The sequence below is a fragment of the Falco punctatus genome (genome assembly GCF_963210335.1).
Source record: "Falco punctatus genome assembly, chromosome: 4".
In the NCBI taxonomy this organism is placed as follows: Eukaryota; Metazoa; Chordata; class Aves; order Falconiformes; family Falconidae; genus Falco; species Falco punctatus.
The window spans coordinates 55,181,315-55,205,393 of record NC_137583.1 but is presented as its reverse complement, the minus strand read 5'-3'; the positions used below and the strand labels follow the sequence as shown (position 1 = coordinate 55,205,393).

Here is a 24,079-nt window from a genome sequence, read left to right as displayed (position 1 = left end):
GTACGCGGCGGGCACCGATTCAGACTGGTCCCCAGCGCTGACCAGTTAACAGCGGCTTGTGCGAGCCCGTGTGAATACGTGTTTGCCCGTCCAGCCGGCAGGCTTGGCATCAGGAACAAGTCCAAGCCTCCACCGACCCAGCAGAAGAGACATTACTACCTGTTTTCAAATGAAACAGCGGTACTGAAGTCTCTGGAGTGTGGATTTAGTTGTCAGGTTTATTTCCTACTTTCAGATGTTATCTGCCGCCGGTGAAGCTGAGCAGGAATAACTTCCCAGGCTGCACAGATAACTTTGCTTTTCGTTTCAGTCCAGCTCGAGACAGAAATCCTGTAAACGCTTTCATTCCAATCCGTGTGATGAATGATGATACAGGAGTTAAAGAAGTGAGGGTAAAATTCCTGAGGCACTCCTAAAGACTTTTCCAAGAAATTAAAAAAGCCTCTTAAAAACGGCAGCAGAGATCGAACGCTGTTAAGGGGGGGGGGGGGGGGGGGGGGAGGGGGAGGGGGAGGAAAAAAAAAGGAAGAAAAAAACTTTGGCAGGCATACAGTGTCTTACATCAATCTAGCAGTCAGCATCTATGTAGATGTTCTTTCCTCCTTTTGTGCAACACCCCTTCCCTCCTACAGACCACCCAAAGCCCTATAAATAATCCAAGGACTGTATTTTTTCTCCAGATTTCTTTTCAGACCTCAAAGGAAAAATATCAGGCAAAGGAAGGGAGAGAGGGAGAAGGGAAAGTGAGGAGGGGAGAGAGAGAAAGAGGAAAGATGGCTAGTGAATTCAAAAAGAAAGTGTTCTGGAGGGCAGTGGTGGCTGAGTTCCTTGCCATGAGCCTTTTTATTTTTATTAGCATTGGCTCAGCTCTGGGTTTTAACTTCCCAGTGGTGGGCAACAAAACATCCACAAGGTCTCAGGACAACGTGAAGGTTTCGTTGGCTTTTGGGTTATCCATCGCTACCATGGCACAGAGCGTGGGCCACATCAGCGGTGCACACCTGAACCCAGCTGTCACCCTGGGCCTCCTGCTGAGCTGCCAGATCAGCATCTTCAAGGCGCTCATGTACATCATTGCCCAGTGTCTCGGGGCAGTGGTGGCCACAGCTATTCTGTCTGGAGTCACCTCCTCTCTCCCAGACAATGCCCTGGGGCTCAACGCGGTAAGTAGAAACTTTTAATTCCTCCTTCCCTTTTTGTTTTGGAGTAGAAATGTAACACCTGTCATCTGCTAAAGATGTGTGCGTGGGGGGTGCAGTGGTGATGGTGACCTCAGGCAGCCAGTTGCTCGTTGTAGCAGGGGATCTGGTGCTGGCTGTGATCAGCATCGATCTTTGTCACAGAGATGGTCCTTCCTCCCCACCCCCTCCTCAGATCTTTAGGACATTATGGCCGTGATCACTTTTGCTCATGTTCAATTGTGTATATCCAAGTGGCTGAAAGGTGCCTTTTGACACCAATTTAGCATGAAAATCACTGGCAGTTGCATGACAGAGTCCCTTTTGTGGCTCTGAAGGTCTCAGGTAACAGACTGATGAATGTGCATATACCAATGTTGTTTTTTGCTTCTGTGAACGTGGGTCTTTTTCAATACCTAATTAATGGTTTGTGTAACCTGATGATGATTGCAATGAAAACCTATGAGAACAGTGAAAGAGCTGTAGCAAGAGAACCCCTGTCAGCACAGGTGTGAGCACTACCTGTTGCATTAGGCAGAGTGCTCAGACCCTGCCTGACACACAGTCCCAGCTGCACTTTTGGTGGGTTTCTCCTTTTGCTGTGAAAAATGGGTAAAACCCTGAATTCTCAGGTGTAGCCTGGAGAAAGATGTGAGGCAGCTACATTTAACAGGGGTCTAGTTTCAGCCCTCTCTCAGCCAGGTGCTCACAGCATGCTGCAAAAAATCTGCCTGGCCACCACTCCTCCTCCTCAAAATGTTGCTTTTACTGTTGTCATTGTACCAGAACAAGAAAAAAAAAAAAAGGATAGATACACTTTTAAACTTGAAATCATCCCACTGTCAGAGGCAGTGCTACAGGCACTGCAGTACACGGGGTACTATAAATGGAAATTGCCTTATACTCACTTATTTCACCTGATTCAGTGAAGAGCAAGTATTTCACATCTTTCCTATTGCCCCTTCCTTGCAGAATACTCCTGACTGCGGTTTGAGACTTGAGTAATTTGAAATCTTACGCCCATTTGAAGCCACAAGGATATTTGAGACATAAAAGCTGCAAATACAATGTCTTTTCAGAAATCATTTAGACAAAAGGGAAAGAAAGGATTAAAAAAATAAATTAATAAATAAAGCAATATTTGCATGCTGTGGCATTACAGTTAATTCAGAAAATGGGGTGGTTTTTGAAAACATGATAAAATCTGATATTAAGAAGGTGTTTCCTGAGCAGCTTAGCATCATCCATCCACCCTTGTGTCGCTCTGCGAGTTGGCTGCTTGCCTCCCTCAAGCCTGGTGCCTGCAGGTATTCCATCGTACCACTGTTTTGGAAATTTTGATCAGTTAATCCAAAACATTCTGGGGAAGAGGAGCAAAACATTTTATTAACTCCAGAAGTCTCTGACTGTCTGTGTGATACGTGATCTTTTCCTCTGAAACCACTGGCAGAGGGAACTGCTCAACCGCATGGGACGGGGTATCCGCCCCAGTGGTTTCCTCGAGAGGTCCAACTGCCATTAAACACGGGAGGTCTGGTTTCAGTAGCACTTGCATTTGGTCTTCCCCTTTTACGTGCCACAAAACGCTGACAGCTGTCTCCTTTCTCTACCCAAAAGCCCTGTAACTGGCCATTTGTAAAGGGGGTGTAGATGGTAAGCCCAAACTCTTCTCGCCTCTCAGTCAGTAAGTCTCCAAGCTGCAAAGATATAGTTCAGAGCTCTGCACAAGGGCATCCCAGAAGAGCAGAGCCTATGGGGACAGATGGAAAGGTCAGGATAGATCAGTGCACTCACTGATTGTAGTAAGCTTAGGAGACTACTTCATGAAGCTCAAAACCAGCATGTTAGGGAAGAAGCCTTTATTCTGCGTCCCTCCCACCCCTCCCACCCCCCACCCCCGCCAAGCACCTCTGGAATACAATCAAATGCATTGTTTCCAAGGCCATAAAATGCACTTTAGGCAAAACCAAATCATCTAAGTCTCCATCATACCAAATTTATAAATCTGGCAATGATTTCTGTGCATGAACTGATGGATAAAATAGTTCCTAAAAAATAGTTCCCTGGTTCCAGTGCTTGCCATTGTCAAACATTCAGAATTTTGGTTTTTTTAATTTTCTTTTTCACATTCAGTTATAAATGTTGTGGCTAGAGGAACTGTGGGAAGACCTCCCCTGGAGATGGGGACGGGGACGGCAGCAGTTCTTCTCCCTTGCAAGAAAGAACTAGAGAGGAAAGCAGAGCTATTCGTTTCCCACTGACAAGGTCGGACTGTGTGGGGAGAGGAGGGCTGAGGGGGAGTTGGGTCTGAGCCCCACATGGAGGAGAAGGGCAGAACGGCTGTCCTTCCTTCTGCAGGGTCCTTCTGCTTGGCCTGGAACCACAGCCCAGCATGGAGAGCACACCGCCTCCCTCAGCAAACAGATGATAAGGAGATGCCTCAGAGATTTGCTTTTATGTCATGCTCTTCAACCTGAGGACAAGGAAGGGAGGGACAGAGCTGGCATTCCTGCCAGCTGCTTTGTCTTCCTGCCCTTCCTGTGGAAAAGGAGGTGTAGATTCACTACTGGGAGAAAGAATAGAAAGGGAGTGCTGTTTGTTTGGCAAGGTTGGGAATAGGGCTGGGATGTGCCTGTGTCCCCTGTTCTGACCCTACCATGCTCGTGGAGGGGTGTTCTTTACAGGAAAAATGTGGGGTCAGTGGCCATCCAGTGTCCCCAGTGGATACTGGGTGGGATTGTGTGCCCGAACTTATATTTATCCTGCCCAGCTGTAGGTCCTGCACTGAGGGGCCAAGTGAGGAACCCATTTCCATAGGGTCCTCTCTAGTTCACAGAGAAGGAGAAACAAAGAGAGGTACTTTATATCTGTTGAGTTGTCCTCCAAAGACAGCCAGCTCTGAGGTTCCAGGCTTGGGAGCCTCTGTTAAGTATCCAGAATGAAGTGGGATCAATCTGTCCCTTTCTCATTGCCCAAAGGGAAAAAGGGAAAAAGGGGAACAGAAGCAAATGAAGCACAAAAAACCAACCACGGAAGGTGTAAGGTTTAAGAGAAGGAAGGGAGGATGGAAAAGCAGGATGCTCCTTTAACATGTTCAATAGTAAGGTCTGCCTTAAACTAGGACAAGCAAAACAGTCACATAGGAAGAGTTTGTTCCAAACTTTACTAAAGTCAATGGGAAGATTTTTAGTTATGTTGATTGTTTCCAAATAAGACATTCTAGGCAATATTCAGGGAGGTATTTAGATTACTGAATCTTTTAAAGACACTTAAACTCCCATATATTTTAGTAGTGATGTGGGTGCCAAAGTAAAATCTTCAAAAATTGGAAAAGCTGAAAGAGGACCATGGAGTGTGCTTGTTGTTCTAAAAATTTAAATATTTTTCTTAGAGTATCTTGTATCTTTTTTTTGGCAATTGGATTACTACATGTTACAAATTTCCATTAGGTAAAACTGTAAGAACAGAAAATACCTAATCCAAAATGCACTCATCTGCCAGCATAGTTGGCTATTGTCTAGTGAGGACAGATCTGTAGTTTGGATAATGGAAGAAACTATTCATCACAGTCAGTTAATGACCAACAAAGAGCTCAAGCAGGAAAGGCGGGTGAGAGGAGACTTCTGTTTCTGTACTGTAAGGTAACACAATATTTGTGGTTCAGCAATGATTATCTTGAGAACTTTTATCAAGCTTTTAAAAACATGCTAAGCAAAAAAAAAAACAACAAAAAAACCAAAAAAAACCCCAAAACTTAGCTCAGTTTCTTTTTTAATTTTTTTGTGAAAATTATCAGAGTTTGTGAAAAATGCAGGCACTGTTTTACAATTTCATAATTTCTGTATTTTGGCATACTGATTAGAGTGCCAGGAAATGTGCCCCCTAAGTCTTGGGGCTATAATTTGGAAAGTATTTGAAAACTCTGCCTTGAAGTTTATGATGAAAGATATTATTTTAAAAGTTATAAGTGGATCAAAAATTGTAGGCAAGAAAAACAGACCTGAAGGTAGTGTTGCTCGGGGTAGATAAAGAGAAAAGAAAACCAACCAAGAATAACAAATAGAAGGACTTAGTTTTAAAAAACACTCAGTGGACTGATAAATGTTGTTTGTGTAACTGAGGAACTTTCTGGAAAAGCCAGAATTGATCTGTGGGCAGTTGATTCAGAGGTCTGGAACGTTTTCTGAAGACAGGTGAGTAGTCATATAGATACTGCTCCCAGAGCACGAAAAGTCACTTGTTGCTGGAACACCCTTTGGCATTCCAGTGTCTCTGCCACCAGTGCCCAGCAGTGTCCCCAGAGCTGGATCAGCCGTGGCAGCAGAATTGGTGCACAAAGGGGTGCAATGCCCTTTGGTGATAAAACACACAGTGGCCAACTCCAAATCCTTTGTCAAAGACAGGGAGGAAGGACCTCTTTGCTGTCCTTGATTCTTCATACCAGGGCAGTATCTGCTATTTTGAGATACATTCCACCCTCATCAAAGTCACACTACAGAATGAGTCCCCTTTCCATAGGTAATCCCAATGAGCTGGATTGTGGTACAGCAGCAGCAGCAGAGCAGCTTTGAACCCCTCTGCTGGAGATGGCATTTTTCTGTGCTGTCTGTGTCCCCCAGCTTCAGCCTCATTCTGCTACTTGTGAAAGCTGAAGGTTGGACAATCTCTTGTCTGCAGATCCTTACCTTCCACAGATGTACCATCTCATCTCTAGGACATCAGTGGTGGTGATTTTTCTGCCAAGAAATTGCCAAGACAGAGACCTCTAGTGCAAACGTAAAATTGCTCCTGCACTGGGAGTTCCCTTTCATGAAGTTGTGGCCTGCCACACCTTTTAATGGCTTGTGTGGGTCAGGACTGATGTTTTTATCTTGATATACCTCACTGAATCTTTCCCATCCTTTAGAAAGTTGCTTCCAAGGGGATCATGGAGAGGAATCACCAAACTCCCCACATTTGGTCCAAACCAGTGCACCAGTGGTGGCCCTCTGACCATGGGCAGTGGGACTTGCATGGTTGGACTCGATGACTCAGTGTTTACCTTGTGATTTCCCTCTCTCATTGTGCCCTCGCCCTATGAGTCTGTTCTCCTCCAACCTCAAATTAAACAAAGTCAGGTTGACTTGGAAGCACTTCCAAAATAAACTGAGAGCTTGACAGTGTGAGTGGACAATTGAGTAAGTGATGCTGCTTTTCCTCTGAGTCAGTATGGAAAACTGCAGTTCCAGAGGTGCCGCTGGATGGATGAAACATGCAGCTGAGTTCCTGACCTCCAGCGCTTATTAAAAATCCCTGGATGCGTTTTCTCAATGCAGATTATATACTACGCCTTTCTCAAGTTTTGATACAGTGAGCTTCATTCTCCTTGTCCTTGTCTTCTGCCCTCCCTCTTTTCAGTTCAGCCTAGGCTTCTCCTGCCAGCCTTGCCTGTGCTGGCATCTGGGGGCTTAAGCACTTGAACTTCTACAAGGGAGCAGAAGTTGCTGCATTTTCAGAGTGAGCAAAAAGGTTCCTGTACATGAGATTAGTCTGGGATTTTATTTTCTTAACAAAGGGCGCCACAACAATAGTTCATTACTCAATTTCAGTTTTACAACAGCAGTCTTTTATGGCATGCCAGCATTGTACTGACTTGTACCAGGCTGGGCAGGTGGAACACAGGAAAGGCACCTGCTCAAAACTGGCCGTAGTCTTGGCTGCTTTCTAGTGTGTTCACACAATGACAGCAGAAACATTTGGGCTGAGATGTAAACCTGATGGTTATCACCCATCCTCCAGATTTTTTCAGGATAACAGGGGTTATAGCTTTAATCCTTAGATGTCACAAGTTATTTCATATTTCCATTTCTCCAAAGATTTGCTTAGTGTTGCTATAATAGTACAGCCATATCCTGAGCTTTTGTCAGAGAGCATGCAGGGATGCAACAGCATGGCTGTTTCTGGTACAGGACATAGTCCTTAGTGATCGTCCACCTGTGGGACAGTCCTCTGATGACAGAAGAGACTGGTCCAGAGCAGGTTTTGTGCCATAAACTGGGTCCATGTCCAGAGGATCCAAGGATGACAGGTTCATTGCTTGAAAAATGCTCTGCAAGCCTCAGATGAAAGGTCATCTTTATTTATTTCTACTTAGAAACTATAGAAATTTATGAAAGGGATGCACAGAGGGTTGTAAATAATGAGTTGCATTAGATATAAACCCACTATTAATTTGGTAGATTGGTTCTGTAATTCAAATGGAGTCATGCTGGGATTTTTTGAGAACAATTTTTTTTTCTGTGTTTGACCAGCTGCCAAACTAAGTAAGATTAACTATGAAATACAAGGAAACTGATCCTGCCACCACCCTTCTTGACTGGTGAATAAACAGTTAAAATGCTTTTCCTTTCCTTAGCATTCTATCTATTATGCCATGCATACACGGATATTTTGTGTGTATGTGTATACACACCTCCACACATACTCACATACCAGAGACAGATCAATAGATAGAAAGTTTCTTCAGATGAGGTAAACCCAAAGTTCATTTCATAATTTAAATTAACTAGAATTTTTTAAGAAAGTATCTGTTAGTGTATGTTGATTCTGAATCAAGATCTGACATGTCAAGAACCACAATCTGAGGACAAATGGAAATTTCCATAGCAAACATGAGAATGAATATCATGGAGCTCTTCTGGTTAAATTGATGCAATGGTAAAAACAACTTCTAAGTCATTGTATCAGGGCTCACATACTTCAGCAGATAATGTGAACCTTCAGGTGAGTTGAGAACAGCATCTCTTTAATCAGAGAATCCTAAAAAATGTTACTATCTTGTCTGTATATAGCTACCTTTAAGGGAAACATTTTTAAAGCAAGGATGCTAAACCACATCACAAGTACTAAAGGAAGAAAAAATCGCCCTTGAAAAATTTCCTGTTTGTCTCAAGAGGAAATTGCCTGTTTTCTTTAGAGCAGTAGTACATTTTTGCTTATTTGTCCATTCTTTAGCTTAATTGAGAGAATTCAATAACAGAGTGATCTTTACCTAGTATCACAACTGAAAATGTCAAAGAAATGTTCATTCTTAGAAAAATCTCCATTCGAGAGTTAGGGAAACCAGTCTAAACTATTGTGCTTGTGCTCAACTTCATAAATAGCAAACTATCTGTATGTTATGCCTCTGCATTTCTCAGTTTCTGTGCTTCCCTGTCTTTAAACTGTTGTCTCTATTACCAATGCGCAGAGGCACCCTTTCCACTGGGGCTGACAGGGTACCTGGCACAATAGGACATCATGGTCTGTGGCTGTGTTCCTCAGTACGTCCAGAATAATATAAATACCAGTGTCGTGGAGCAAGTGAATGTCTTCTGGAGGTTTTTCTGACCTGGCTGGGAGCAGTATTTGGTCCTGTGTATTTATTACTGTGCAACCTGATGGGAAAGTACTGATCTTTCTGGCACCCAGAGCCAAAGCTAGTGCTGGTGTTTAACTGCTGCAGCTCCACTGAAGTCAAAGAGATCTGAGGCTAAGTCACAACATTAACCTGTTAAATCAAATATACAGGGCCCGACAGGCATCCTGGAGGAAACTCTATAAACAGCAGGAGAGCAAAAACATGTCCTGAAATCTCTGCACAGGGTTTCTCTTTTGGCACCTGTGGAGCGGAAAGGAGCAAAGAAATCCTCTGTGTACTTTCCTGGTGGAGCCTCGTGCATCCTCACTCCAGGAACCGCTGAGAGGTACCACAGACAGCCAAATTTTTCCAGGCCCTTGACACTTAATTTGGTGCCAAGCGAAGTCAATGAATGCTTTCAAAGCAGAACTGTGGCACATGTTTCCTTACACATATATGCACAACTTCTCCTGAAGTTGATGATGGCTGTATTTGGACTGAGGAATGAATAAAGTCAGGTTTGGCCCCTTTTCCTTTTTTTGATACAACGTCTTGCTTGATGAACAAGGTGGAGAAATGAAGGAGCTGGAATTGTTCCCCTAATTCCTGAAATCCATTGCACATATTCAGAGCTGGTTTTTAATTCCATGGAAAAGCCAAATCTTCAGTGCACTGCACAAGACTGACTGTACGAACTACCTCAGTCTTGGGAAGCCTGAAAACTTCACAGGTTTGCTGGAGTGTTTGTCTAGAAGTATAAAGTGAATATCGCTTTGGTGCAACTGCCAACAGCCATACTGTGAGGTTTGTGCAAATCCAGCTAGTTATTCCAGGAACAACATAGAAAGGAAAATTCTATTAGGCTCAAAATTCAGATATGCCCAAAATTCTCCTTTGAAAAACCACCTCCTTCTGGGCTGACAATACAGGAGATCGTAAATAGCTCCATGGTATAAATGAGTGCTTCAAAAGTGTTACGGAAAATGAACTATTTGCTTGGGTTTTGCTGGGTAAAGAAAAGAAAAGAAAAAAAACCAAAACCCTCACCATTCCTCATCCTCTGAATAGAAGTTGTTTATTTCTCAGCAGCATGACTTATAAAAAAAAAATTCCCCAAAGCAATGTTCCCAGAGGCACATCAAAAAGTAAAAGCGTAAATGAAACAAATGCTCTATTTATGAAAGTGCTGTAAAGGAATTGACTTTTACTGTCTGTCACTGGCCTCACGTGTAAACTTTATGTGCTCTGGTTTAATATAAATGAAACCGTCCTTCTTCTCTTTATAGCATAGCAGGCTGCTGCCATGAAGAGCCCTGGCTAGTTTCTCATCAGCCTGAAGACAGGGTGGGAGAAGGGAGGTTAGGCTTGTTCCTGGAGGGTGTCTGCTGTCCAAAGAATGGAAAATATGAATTCTGCTTTGGGAATTGAATGAGTCCCCTTTAGAGCTCTTAAGGCTGTATTTATAGGAAGGATAATCTAGCAGAGGACAATATGTTTTGTCCCTAGGTTCTGCTGAATGCTTCTATTGTTGATTTAGGATACGATCCAAAGCTAATTATTTGCCTCATAAGCAGCTTCTTCTGAGTGCTGCTGTTGTATAATTTTAAGTGAAACTCTTTAGATCTTTGCCTGTCTCAGCTTACTAAAGATATTAGATTTCTGTACTCTCTGAATCCCTAACGCTCAAATATCAGGTATAGAAACATCCATTTCAGAGTGAGACTGGTCAATAGCAAGGAGAGAAGAGAATAACTGCAGTTATATATATATGGGGATAAAGTCTCTGAGTACATTTTGACTGTGAGTTAAAGGAAGAAACTTCCAGTGGAAGAAAGGTATATAATCAGGATGGAAATTATCAAGTTATTTTCAAGACAGAGTTGGAGCTGAATGCATGAGAAGAGTCAGAGAAAGTGACAGGCCAGGCAGTAGAAGATGGTTTTGAGGGAAACAGGGAGATTAATTTCTGAGATTACATTTGAAGAACATTGCATTAAAGAATTTGCCCAGCTAAACTTAAGTGATAGTTCATATAAAGCAGCATAATTAATAATTCCAGTGTGGGGATAAAGAAGAGAGCATGAACCACTTAAACTGATGTGAAGAGTTTTCCTTATTAAGAAAAATAAAGAAAATCAAAGGGAATTTTTAAGCTACAGGAAGAAAACACAGTAAGACAGAGAGAATTTCCTTGAATAAAATGTTAGAAGTCTTCCTTTAAGAAAACAGTCTGCTGTGGCTGAGCTAATCTAATAATTTGGAATGCTGAAAACAGCAGGCCTGGTGAATGTTGTTAGCTTTGTATTTGAATTCAACACAAGGAAAGAGTTCTGTCTGATATAAAGATATTATTTATTGCAGCAGAGGTCCTTAAAATGCTAGATTTTGTGTGGACAGGAAAACCTAGTTCTCCCAACATGAAGATTAAAACCACTTTATTAAAAGTTAATACATTTTTAGTCAGTCCACAACATGCTTTTTATTATGTGCTAGCCATGCTATTGCTGGGGCTTTGCAAAAGCTGCCCTCCCTAGGGGATGGCTGGGATATGCAAAGAAGTCTCAGCCATCAAGGATGTTGTATGTGTCACTAAATTGCTGTGGCTTAACTTACCTCTCCCAAAAAACACCAGACAGCATGGCACGCAGTGAAGTGTTTCATAAGAATGTAGAAAGTTGACATTCCCCTACTGAAAAATAGACTTTTACATTTCCAGAGGCCTCTCATTTTTCAGGAACAATGAGAAACTAATCCCTGTTATATGAAAGTAAGCTGGACCCTAGAGATACAATCCATGGCTAAGGTTTTGTTGGATGAGACGGAGCATAGCACCACGTGGTGAAACCACCTTGCATAACAAACTGTCTTATCCATATAACGGGAAACAGGTTTGAACTTGATATACTTTTACTCCTAATGAGAAAAATATGAAGCTGCTAGAGAAGTACACAACTGAGTTTACCTTGGGCCAGTTTAATTTCCTGTCCCCAGTTCTTGTCTGAAGGCAGGCAACTAATAAATATCCTGCTCTAAAAAAAAAAAAAAAAAAAAAAAAAAAAAGGAAAGAAAACATCCCATTAATTTGCCCAAATTATTGCTTGAAGCTGTGGAAGTCAGTCAGCTAAACATGGCTGTTAAGGGTACTTCTGAGAAATGGGTGTCCCTAGTTCCCATCTCCTGTCTGATGTTGTGGAGAAATGGAAGCAATGCGACCACTGCCCACTTCCCAAGACAAAAAAAAAAAAAAAAAAAAAAAAAAAAAAAGCAGGTGTTGGCTTCAGCTAGTTACTAGTCTTACAGTAATGACTAGATAATGCTTTTTCATGACGTTTGCCCTCGAGTTTAACACTCCTCATTTGACTGTATTACAAGTGTCTTGACTCACTCACCAATACAGATTCCATCTCTGCAGAGCCTTCCCAGTGACGGACCCACCGACCGTGGCTCCACTATCTGCACATGTCACCAGCTGTTTCTGGACATTAACTTGGCAAAACTCAAAGAGCAGCACTGAGGCAACTCTGTCCCCAACCTTCCCACAGGGAGAAGCTTTCCAAAAAAAAAAAGGTCTCTTAGGTAATTCAGCTTAGACGAGACCTCAGGAGGTCTCTAGCCCAATCTCTTGCTCAAAGCAGAGTCAGCACTGAATTCAAGCTAGGTCACAGGAGCGGCATTAGCATTATCAAATAAAGAAAAATTTTTAATGGGGAACCAGTATTGTACCTCATCCCATGTCCAGTAACGCAAATCAGAGGGCTTCAGCATGCCCTAAATGCTTCTTTAGGCTCCAACTGTCTGCAGCTCAAGAGCTTTCTGAATGAGATGTGGTTTCTATAAATTTACTGAATTCCAGTGGATTTTTCTTCTGCGAACTTGTTCAGATTTAATGGTGGACTTCAGCTCACAGGGTATACCTCACTTGGAGTGCCTGCAGGTAGGCTTCTGCTTCTCGTCGGGGTGCCACTGCAGCCAAGGCAGAATTATTCAGTGCGAGCTGATGCAGCCAAGATTCATTCAGCTGATCAGTTATATGTGTCTATATTTAACACCCAGGTCTTGCCAATGATGTCATCCACTTCTTGCTGTGTTTCTGGTGCTTCTCCTGTCAAAATAGTGACTTAGAGATGAAGTTTCATGGAACAATTCCTGTGAACAAAAATGGAGGATAAGTCTAGATAGGTTCCTGTGGTGTGGGAAACTGTTTGGGAGATTAATGTGGGCTTGTGTGTTTCATTTTAATCCCTCAGAGCATATTTGGCTCCTTAAAGCACCAAATCCACTCTTCAAGCTTCACAAGTCTATAGCATGAAAAGCTGAGGGAGTGGCTATGCTGTTCCCTGCCCTCTGACAGTTTTTCTGTTGCCTTGATGAGCATCACCTAAAATGCAGATCTTGTGAGAGTTACTGGACAGAGATGAGAATAGGTCAGGGATTTCTCAGCAAACACATCAAGGGCAAATGCAGTGTCAGCCCACACACACTGCCCACATCCCTTGTTGTGACCGTTGATGAGTAGTTGACCAAGGCAGGGGAGAAAGTCATTGCAGTGTGCATATGGGTTGCTGGAAAGGGACCTCTTCACCCCAACACTACAGCAGAGGTGACTGTGTCTTATGTTTCAAGGCATTATTCTATCTATTTGAGAACCAGAGATACGGTCACTTTAGATTCTGGATACTCCCAGTAGCAGAATGCTAGATATTAAGACCAGTGGTTAATTTTTGCCTTTATTTTAATGACAGCCTTTGCTAGTCAGGTCTCTGTAATGTATAGTACTACTTCCTACTAGGTTCAGAGTAAGATTTAGACAGCCCTGAAGCTTCTTAAGTCAGGTATTCTACAAAAATTCAAGCTTTCCTTAAAAAAACTGCATAGCGTATGGAAAATACAATGAAAAAAAACAATGAAACAGAAACTCATGTTGGTTATGCCTACCTCGTTCTGTCAAGAATTTAAAAAAGCAGATTCAAAAGGTGCAAAATGTTCCATATTGCATTGTTAGCTGAGTAACACTTGCAAATCCACTGTGACTAAGGATTATATAAGCAAATACACACACATACATATGTACATTTTAACTTGATACTTGGAAATGCACCTTCCTACTATCCATGTTATGCTTTGGGTGGGATATGGTTAGGGTGGTCAAGACTCGTACTCTTCCATGTGTTGCTGTACCCTGGATGGTCCAGGCTGCTGCCACAGTGACACTATAGCTGTGACAGGGAAGCAGGTAACAAATGTCTATGATTGTACACTTACACGCTGCAGATCCACAGACCACAGCAAAGCAGAACATCCAAGGTTTGCCTCGGTTTGCCTCATTTTGGAACATGGCCCAGAGTCCTTGCTTTCACAGTGGAATCTTACATCCCTGGCAGGCTGTGTAAAATTACATGCTAGAGGAAAGCAGAAGGTTTCCTATGATATTTCCAGGTTTTCTTTGATCCCACACAGACCATCAATAAGTGTTGATTAGGAGGGAGAATGACCTCAAGTCACGTCAGCCGTAGGATGTGTTTTCCTGGAGGGAAAGGAAGAATATGATTTCCTCCTCCCAAAGATAAGGGTTATCACAGGTTTTAAAAACACAATTTTGCTCTTATTGTCTTTTTTCTTTTATAGAAGCCCTTCAAACGAAGGGAAAGACTAATGGTAGGTCAGTGTTTAATAATTTGAAATGCCAAGGCTTTGTCAAATACTAACTTCAGTGCATCAGACCTCAGATCTAGACTCTCTGGGGCTTAACTGTTGCATTATGATTGAAGATCTTTTAGTTTCTTATCCACTTTTGGGCATCTGTATATCACTCATTTGCCAATACACCTGCCTTTATAAGTTTGACCATTTGCACTTCCAAATGTGAGATAGGATTGACCGGACAGTCTATAGTCCAGATTCTTAAAGAGCTACTTTTAGTACCAATGAGATGCATTTGTCACCTAATTTGTTGACAGCAACAAATCCCACTGACTCTGCAGCAAAAAAAAAAAAAAAAAAAAAAGTGATTATTTATAAAAGGGGATGACAAAAGTAACAGAATGGTAATTTAAGTCATATCAGGCATTCAGCATGATTGTCTGGATCACATAATTTTCACTGCCAGCTCATCTATATATATTTATGTCAGACTCATATTTCTCACTATTTAAGTCCTATTAACACTGAAGGTTTCATTGATGATATTAATTTATACTGTATGGATGCCAAAGGAAGCAAAATGCCCACAATTTCAACCAGAATTCACTTCTATCTGATGATAAACTGCTTCTAACTCAAAGTATATCAGTCTTGCATATTAAAGAACAAGACATAGAAATATATTATTAATGCTTCAGATTGGCAGGTCTAAGAAAACAATATAATTTCACTGGTTTTAATGTAGCTAATGAGATTTATGCTGGCTGAATATTCAGATGATTTTTTTTTTCAGTGCTTAGGAATTTGAAATTATGCTGCATTGTTACAGAGAAGAAACAAGACAAGTGAATAGCAAAGGTGGAAAGTGAAAGAGTTCAGCTAAACATCTGCACTTTTTAAAGTTATACAAATATTAGTTTTAGGGAAAATAGGGTGTAAAACTACAAAAGCAGATTTAAATTATGTTTTCCCATAGTTTCATTGTTGTGACAGTGTGACAGGTCACAATAACATTATGTTTTTGCCATGTATGACCCAGCAATTTTTAATGCAGTGGCTATGACAGATGGGGTACCCTACCGATAGCACTATTCTTGAGCAGAAGTTTTGCAGAGTTTGCTTCCTACTCTGAGTCATTCACATTCTCAGTTTCTCTGGCTTGTGTCCAAGCTCATATTTCAGCCTGTCTGTGCAATGTAGTTATTTCTGCTTAACATCAAGTTATTCAACTCAGATATAGGCTTCTCTTGTCTTAACTGACATACCACTGAATATAGCGATTACAAGCAGAATTCAAACCTTCTTATGTCATTGAATGGTTTAGCTCCATGTTTTTTTGTTAAGCACAAGTTTCTAACAGTACTCCTGAAACATAACAGCATTTCTATTGTATAATCTTCATTTATGTGAATTACTGTGGCTTCAATATGTTCTACAGCATTTACATAAATAAGAAGCTCCACTGATTTAATGATTAATAATACATTTGGAATATCTACATCTGCCAGTGTGAGTTTTTCTAGACAATTTGCTTTACTTCAGTAGGAAACCGAAATAATTCCCCCATCAGCCATGAATTTCTGTTCACTTTTTCTTTTTCTTCTTTTATCTTTTTCCCTGTTAAGCAAAAGCAACCCAAGGAGAGAAATGTCTGCTCAGGTCTGCATTCTCCTTTTGAGACAGTAGATCCTGCAAAACTTCGTCATACTGGTTGAAGTCAGGTAGGAGCATCAAGTGACATTTTCCTTCTTATCTCTGTGCAGCTTTCAGAGGGAATCAATGCAGGACAAGGACTAGGTATTGAAATCATTGCTACCTTCCAGCTGGTGTTGTGTGTCCTTGCCACCACAGACCGGAGAAGGAATGACGTCTCAGGATCAGCACCTTTGGCCATTGGTCTCTCCGTTGCCTTGGGACATCTTCTTGCTGTAAGTTTTAGCTCTCACAGTTGATAGCTGCAATGTCCCACCCCAGGATGGGCCAGTGAAGGCAGGAAGATGATGGGAAGATGATAGTTTTTTCCTTCTCCTTCCACTTCAGATACTGACCTTGTTTCTGCCACACGCATGGCCCTTCTTTCTTGAACTCTGTGGCTGTGGCACTAAGTGATGAGGTTGGAGGAGCCACTGCAGTAGGAACTGTTTCCCTGGTGGGAAAGGACAGGCACTTGGCAAAGAGTCTTCCCCCTTTTTTCTGAGGAAGAGTGGGTGGGATGAATGAAACTGTTGTGAGCATCCAAACCATACTGCCAGCTGTCACATACCCTCCTGTGTAATGAAACTGCCACACGTGCATCAGTGCCTCACCACTGGTTCTCTTTCCACCTTCTAGATTGATTACACCGGTTGTGGAATTAACCCAGCCAGATCTTTTGGCTCAGCGCTGATTGCCAACAACTTTGAAAATCACTGGGTAAGTTGAATCAGTTTGTTTAGCTTACAAGAGGCTATGCATATACACAATCTACAAAATCAGGAATATATAAACACATATCATTAGCACCAAGTCAGTGAGTTTCCATTTCCATTTCATTTAACAAAGAATAATCTCCTTTTATTTCCAATCAGCCTCTGGAGATCACAAAGTCCTCTAATTGAGTGTGTATATTCAAAGTAATACAGTCAATTATTTTTTTTTTATTTCCCTTAAATTTTATTTATTTCAAATATTTTAAATGTGAAAGCATCATACACAGAATCCTGTATTGAGTATTTATTGTTTAAACTGGGTTTGTAACGTGCTACTGCTTTATCTGGTAAAACCTAATTTAGGAAGGTTCTTAAGCAGGTCTATAAACTGAAATGGATCATCTAATATTTGGAAGCTAATAAAATATTAATCTTCTTAAAGCTAAGTGTCTGCTTATGTGCTTTCATGGATAAGTGCTCTGGAAACATTATAATTTTTAGATTATTCCCTGTGGTTAAATGTGTTTAACATGAGGAACTTCACAAAAATTAACATTTCACTAAAGCTCAATAAAGGCGGCTGTTATAAAAGCCCTAAACGACCATGTGTTTTTGAATATTTTAAATATAGCTTGTTCCAACACTACAACTCATGATTTCAACAGCCAGTTGTATAGACATCCATGGAAATTTAGTGGTAGTACAATGGATTGTGAAAATTTTGGATACAGATGCTATTTTAATCCAAAGAATAAAACACAAAAGGTGAACGCTGGGGAAATCTTGCTATTAATTAATGGCACTTAAATCTCACTGAAATACTTCTATTGGGTTACTAAGGTAATGTGACTAAGCTAGTAGCTACTATTTTCAGAATTTAATAAAATATTTTCCTTTGTACAGAGAGAAGGAGATAGAGGTAATAATTCATATTAAACCACCGACACTGCTGAAAAAAACAACCCAACATTTTTAGCCTCAGAAAGTCTTTGGCCATGCAAATCCCTCGAAATCAACTGTTATTTTTAATAAAAACAACCTGCCTAAAAAAATACTTTTATTACCTCTCCCTCCAAACTTTACTTACCTTAAGTGAGTAGACAGTACAATTACAGTACTCTCACTAGCTAAATAGCAGCTAGCAGCAAATTAGGCACCTGATTAGGTTCTCACTGAGTGTTACTTTCGAAGTACCAATCGCTGATAGTGGGAGAATGGAATCCAATGCCCTTGTTGCTTTTAGAATTTGTGCTCCCCTGCCAAATCTATCTGGAGAAACTGAGATGTTTTACCAGTGGATACCTGATTTTAAATATCAGAACTTGATAAGTCACTTGATAGTCACAGCTATTAATCTCTTGGGTCTATTGCCTATTCATGGTGAGACATTCCCAGTTTCTTGCCTTGCAGTTGAGTGAACATTCTGGTGATAGATTGTAATTTTAATGTTTGCATTGTAAATCTTGTGGTGAAAAATCCTCAGAGGACATTTTCAGAACAGCTTGAAATGGTGTAATACCTGAGGCATTAACTGGGCTTGGAACTGTGTTTCAGATCTTCTGGGTTGGCCCAATCATTGGAGGAGCAAGCGCTGCCCTGATTTATGACTTCGTCCTGGCTCCCAGAAGCAGTGACCTGACCGACCGCGTGAAGGTGTGGACCAGTGGCCAAGTAGAAGAGTATGATCTGGAAGGAGATGATATGAACTCCCGGGTTGAAATGAAGCCAAAATAAAGAAGGACAAGGGAAAAAAAAAAAAAAAGCAAAAAAAAAAAGCACATTGGTTTCCGAAGATTTTATCAGTGTTATAGACTCTTTGTAAACCAGCAAGCAGTACTTTGTTTTTTAATTCAATATGTTTTTCCATTTTTTGTCCCCAATCTTAATAACATTTTTATATCTGGGGTTTTTCAATTAAAAAGTCTTCAGACCAAGAAGTCATTAGACACTTTTGTGTGAGCTAAATAAATTGGGCTGAAAATTAACCCCTTTCTTACCACCACCAAATTTTCTGGTGTATTTAGCATGAGTGGTTCTCCCAGCACATCACTCAGTAATGATAAGTAGTCCAAATGACCAGTGTGTTTACTGAAAGAATAGATACTGGGGACAGAAAACCTTCTGTACCAATAACAGGGGCCTTATACTGGAAAAAGTATTTATACAAATATGTGAGGCTGGTATCCAATGCCAGCAGCGCATGTGAAAAACGATGTCAAACCATTGCCCGAATGCATCTTTGGAAGCAAACGCCACTAACAATGACTTGTTATGTAGACTCAGCCATGATTTTCTAAATGTTTGATAAACTCTGAGAAAGAGCACCAGAAAGGTTAAGCAGGGCAAGATCCTCCAGTCCCAGGACCCGTTTAGATTTTCCCGTGCTTCATTCTCCCTGAGCTTCCAGCTCATTGTGCTGGGAGAGAATGTATGACAAAAAATGTATAGATACGTTATTACCAGGAAGTAATAACTAGAGGTCAAATTGAAGAGTAGTAATAACAATGGCAAGAAGAACAACACAGTGCCAATACCTAAACAGGATCTGATTGTTCCTGTGACTACTCTGCTTTTGTTCATCTTATAAATTGAACCGTACGTTTTAAAGCAAACCAAGGGGGGGGGGGAAGGTTCCTTTCTTCCTGACCCCATTCTAATAGCCAGTGCTGTGACATTCAGGGACAATGAGTAGATATACACACAGTATATTTTCTAATGAGGGACAAATGCATAACTGTCTGTAAGTCCATTTTGGGGGTCATTGCTTTGTTTTTATATATATATATATATATATAAATGTTTATATATATGTTTTATACAGAAAGCCTAGTATACTGTTTTGTAAGAAAATAAGACAAATGGAAAGAATTGCAGCAGTGTTTAGCAAATAAATGACACTGGAAACGTAAAGAAAATTAACACTCTAAATGATGTGGAAGAATATTTTCTGTTTTCGTTTTTGTGTGTGTGCTACTTATGATTTCCTGAGTAACCCAAAGCATTAGCTGGTCTTACCTACTAACTATAGAATATAGTTAAAGCAGATACATGCTGATATACTTGTTCTGCACTAAACAGTTTTACATAAGAAATGAGGCCCAGAGGAACCTACACAAAAAGCTGTGCACTTTACCATTCAAACACCCCAGGGGTAATATGATGGATATCTCCCCTTGGAGAGACAGTGTGGACATGGAAGTTGAGAGAGGGCTGATATGGGAATCCGCATAGGTTGGATCATTTCATCAAGCTGAGCAGATGCACAATGAAAAAAAAAAAATATGGAAATTCACCAGCAAAATAAAACAGAATACATTTTATCTTTCTTGTCTACATTTGGTGTGCTATCACATGTATTGTCTATGTACATACAGCATGATTGAAATTTGGGGTGGTTTAAAAATAAAATCAGTTGTGCTAACACATGAAATGTTCATGATTCTTGATTTTTAATTTGCCTTGTAACACAATGCTATTTCATTTTCTATACCACTCTTCAGGTGCCCACCTGTAACACTGAGACCATTTCTGCTTTTCCACTCCTTTGATTTGATGCTAGTCTTTGAGGAAAGGGAGATTCTTCCTTCCTATGGCAGGGGAAGCAGGCCCTCACCCGGAAGAAAGCTCTATCTAAATTATACTTAGAAGTAAAGCAAGGTACCATAACCTTGTGCCCACTTTCCAGAATCTTTTCTCAACTTCATTTGTTGGTATCCTAGTGCATCCACTGACCCCAAATTAACCCTTTTTTTGCCTTGCAGAATCTATGGCCAGAACAGTTGCAGAATCACCCGCAGCATATAGGGTTTTTTTACAAGCTTGAGGTAACTTAACACATATAGTGATGGAGAAAATGTGAGATTCACAATTTGTTCCTTAGTCTATACCCTGTGAAGAGCAATAACTTGTCCTATTTTCTATGCCTCAAAGCCCAAAACTCTGAAGACAAGCAATACTGCCTTTCCATTTGGTGTGCAATAGGACTAGTCACGTTAGCTGCTCTAGCTGCTGCTTATGATCGCCATGATAATAAACAGATGAAAGATGCACAACAACTGTTTCACTGGAGAAATAAAAAAAAAGAACAGGTGAAAGTAAATTAAGTGCTATTTCTTAGTGTATTTATTCACAGTAATAATGTTTAAACAATTTAGAGTAAAGCTCTTGGAAATCAAGTGAAAATGTATTTCAACAGAATTCCAGGCTTAAACTCCTCTCTTCTTAAAGCAGGAAAAGATTAGTGGTGCATTTAAAGTGCTTTTGTAAGCACTTTACCGGAGATTATGAACTGAGATCAGCATTTTCTAAACAATTTAAGGCCATAGCTGTTAAGTTTCCCCACCCCTGGCACAAATGGTTTTGCTTTGTGCTAGACAAGCACACTTAAGAGTTATCATAATCTTATTAAAATATTTGGAAGATACCCAGCAAAGGAATTAAAAGCTGAAGCAGCAAGTATCGAAACCCAGTAACAAATGTCAAGTGGGCAAATGTATTTACATGTGATCACCCAGAAACTCAACAAAATCTCCCTGACACTGAGAGGAAGCCTGGAACGGTTATTTGAAACAGCTCCCATTATGTATGTAGTTTCTGACCTATGGAAAAACAGACCATGTCTGTGCCCTGGTGATTCCCAGGGACAAACCTCTGCATTTATCGTACATTCTAACATGAAAAGATGACAAAGGGTAGGTGCTTTCATAGATTAGCTAGTGACCACCTGCCATGGTCTCAGTAGCCACCCTGCTGGGTAGCCCACAGCGTACCAAATATCCACAGAGGGTGGCCACACAGGTGCTAGCAAATGAAAAAGCACAAGGGAATATTCCCAAGCACAGGGACACTGCTGCTAGTGCCTGTATGGGGCATCCCAAATAACGTTCTCCCAAATTTTTCCTGGGAAAAGTTGACCAATATAATGACCCACTTTGTTTTGTCTGAGGGCCAGTTGTTATCCCAGGGCAGACACACTCGTTCTGGTTTAGACAGCTGACAGTACCACCTGGTTTTTTGCACGCACCAGCACAAGAAGACTTGGAAGAAGCCTGACAAGGTGTTTTGAATTCATCCCTGGAGAAGCCCCTGTTATCCCATTGATTCTATAGACAATCTAAAGAGATATAGGTCCTAACTTTGGTCATCTATCTTTAGAAGTAAATACATGCTCTGCCTCCCCATTGTAACCGTGGCAATTTAATTTTAGGTTTCATTTTGCTCAACTCTACATAGATTTTTAACACGTGCAAGGAAAGAAAGGTGATTGAAACATAACATAATGACAGCCAATAAGCCAGGAAGCTTCCATTGTCTTTCCATATCCACCAGCTGCAGCAGTCACAATTCAGAGCTTAATGTTTTTAAAAATTAAAATAACACAATAATACCAATAAAGAGTTTCTCATAGTATTTCGGTGTTTTCCCTCCTTTTACCCAGCTGAACTTTGAACGTGCCAAGAGTCACACAATAAAATTATATTAAGAATATGACTGTTATGATTCCGCTGAAGCCTGGGCTCTAGTAAACATCTCTGTCAAGAATAGTTCTGTGTTTCATTTTACCCAAGCCTGATGTCCTTGAAAGTACCTTATTTTTTGTATATAAGTTGCCTGATATTACAGAAATTACACCAGAATTCCTTCTGGGGGACAAGTGCATCATTTTATAGACTTTCCAAAGCTGGGAAATCAAGCCTCTGTTTAAATAGGTTCATTGATAATAAGACATTGGTCATCTATGAGATCACATCGCTTTAGGTTCTTGAAATCATGTGCCACATAGAGCTATGAATGATGTTCCTGAGAAGGCACAACTCCTGTTGACTTCAAGATTCCCTTGTGCTGTTGGACAAATTCAATATGTTCAGATCTACAAAGGGAATTAACACACTAAATTCTGATTTGACAGTAGTGGGACTTTGCTTAAACAGCCTCAGGGGAATTTTATTCTTGCTGAAGCCACAGTCATCATCTGTTATTTATTTTGAGAAGGCAAAATTTGACTGCAACTATTTATCACCAGATAGAAACCAAATTTGCCTCTAGATTGGGTTATTTGTTGCTGTGAGTCTTTGCTTCTGAGTAAAATTTTCTACTGACCTGTGCTCCTGACCACTTCTATGTAAGTATGGATGTCTGCCCATGGCCATTCCTGTTCTTCTACACCCTGTCTAATCCCATAGTAAGAGATGGGCAGGTAACAGCAACTGGCAGAACGGGTTAGCTGCTTCAGCTGTAATAGTATTCAGATGTGGATGTCATCCCTATTGCCCACAATACTGTGATAAATTCCTGTATACTTCAACATTTGGTAAAGAGGTTGAGCACACACACACAAAAAAAACCAAAACCAAAAACAAAACAAAAAACCCAACAAAAAAAAACCCCAAACAAATCCAGGAGTGAAGAATGCATGGAGGGAAGTGACACATCACATACAAGGCAATAGATATATGGATTTCATTAACATTCAAAAGGATTCACTCCCTTTTCACCTTGCTTAAACTATATACCCTACTGCTCTTGAGCCACGGCTGTTTGAACAAAAGGTCTTCAACTTCTTCAAGCACTGTTACGAGATTTATAGATTTTGATAAAAAAGAACCTCAGAAACTCAATGCACTCGCCTTTTCATGATCTCCTGAACTTTGTGATCTGTTATACTCTAACATTTGCCATGAGCTGCCCTCATTGTGCCCTTTCCTGTTTTGTTTCTATTCTTGTATCAGAGTAAGAATTAAGAAGCTTGTGGAAAATGATCAATGCAGTGAAACTATTTGCCCATTTTTGTAGCATATCTAGAAAAGTCTTTCCTCTTTCTCTTCTTTTCATTTGTACTTCATCTTCATGGTCTTGAGCAGGACAAACAGTTAAAGGTGATCCCTCCATTTAACCTCTTCTCCCTTTAGCTTGTGGTCACTTCCCTTTTCTAAAGGGTGTATTCTTACTCCTAGAAAAACCCTGGAGGGACCGTCTATTAATTTTTTTTTTCTTTTGTGCCATTGAAAACAAACAAAACAATGTTCCCTGGAAGCATGGGAGCCAAATAGCAACTCTTGGCAAAAAAGCGGCAGTTCAGTGCAATTGCTGGAAACAGTCTTACTTTTTTTTTTTTTTTCCTGAAAAGTAAATTGAGCACTTGTCGGTAGCAACCTATTCAAGACAGATGTGACCACGAAAACGACAAGCCGCAGAACACTTTTAGTTTCCCTTGAACATCTCCATTTTTTTCTTGTTTCACCATTTCACATTATTACTTAATCAAGAAGAATCCAGCATGAATTAAAGGGGATAGGGGGAAATGATGGGCCTGCCCAATTTTATATCCTATCAGTGCTGTGTGGGAAGAGAGGTCACTTGTATGGTGACTGTATCTTCTGTCTTGAAGCCAGATCTGATTTCATCAAAAGTGTTTTAGCATTGCTTAAGGAATGAAAGAAGAGCTGGATTGTATTCCTATCTGGCTTTAAAGCGTG

At 40.7% G+C, this 24,079-nt stretch overlaps 2 protein-coding genes across 2 annotated transcripts in view; both read left to right on the top strand.

Annotated features, from left to right (window-relative positions):
• The first annotated feature begins 590 nt into the window (after nt 1–590).
• On the top strand, nt 591–20,034 carry AQP1 (aquaporin 1 (Colton blood group)). The gene is made up of 4 exons (XM_080387718.1): nt 591–1,163; nt 15,960–16,124; nt 16,528–16,608; nt 18,159–20,034. Exons 1-4 carry the CDS (start codon nt 774–776, stop codon nt 18,336–18,338), a joined length of 816 nt encoding a protein of 271 aa, XP_080243844.1. The 5' UTR covers nt 591–773; the 3' UTR covers nt 18,339–20,034.
• Nucleotides 20,035–20,162: 128 nt separating this feature from the next.
• LOC308063974 (growth hormone-releasing hormone receptor-like) overlaps nt 20,163–24,079 on the top strand; it is a 494,830-nt gene continuing 490,913 nt past the window's right edge. Inside the window, exon 1 of the mRNA XM_080387720.1 lies at nt 20,163–24,079. This exon is cut by the window's right edge and continues 25,644 nt beyond it. The gene's annotated coding sequence lies outside the window, so the exon portion shown is untranslated.

Excerpts from the sequence above, each read along its gene's own strand:
- AQP1 (XM_080387718.1), top strand. The coding sequence starts at position 774 with ATGGCTAGTGAATTCAAAAAGAAAGTGTTCTGGAGGGCAGTGGTGGCT. Across the intron at positions 1,164-15,959 it reads ATGCCCTGGGGCTCAACGCG|CTTTCAGAGGGAATCAATGC; the intron begins GTAAGTAGAAAC and ends ATCTCTGTGCAG. Across the intron at positions 16,609-18,158 it reads ACAACTTTGAAAATCACTGG|ATCTTCTGGGTTGGCCCAAT; the intron begins GTAAGTTGAATC and ends ACTGTGTTTCAG.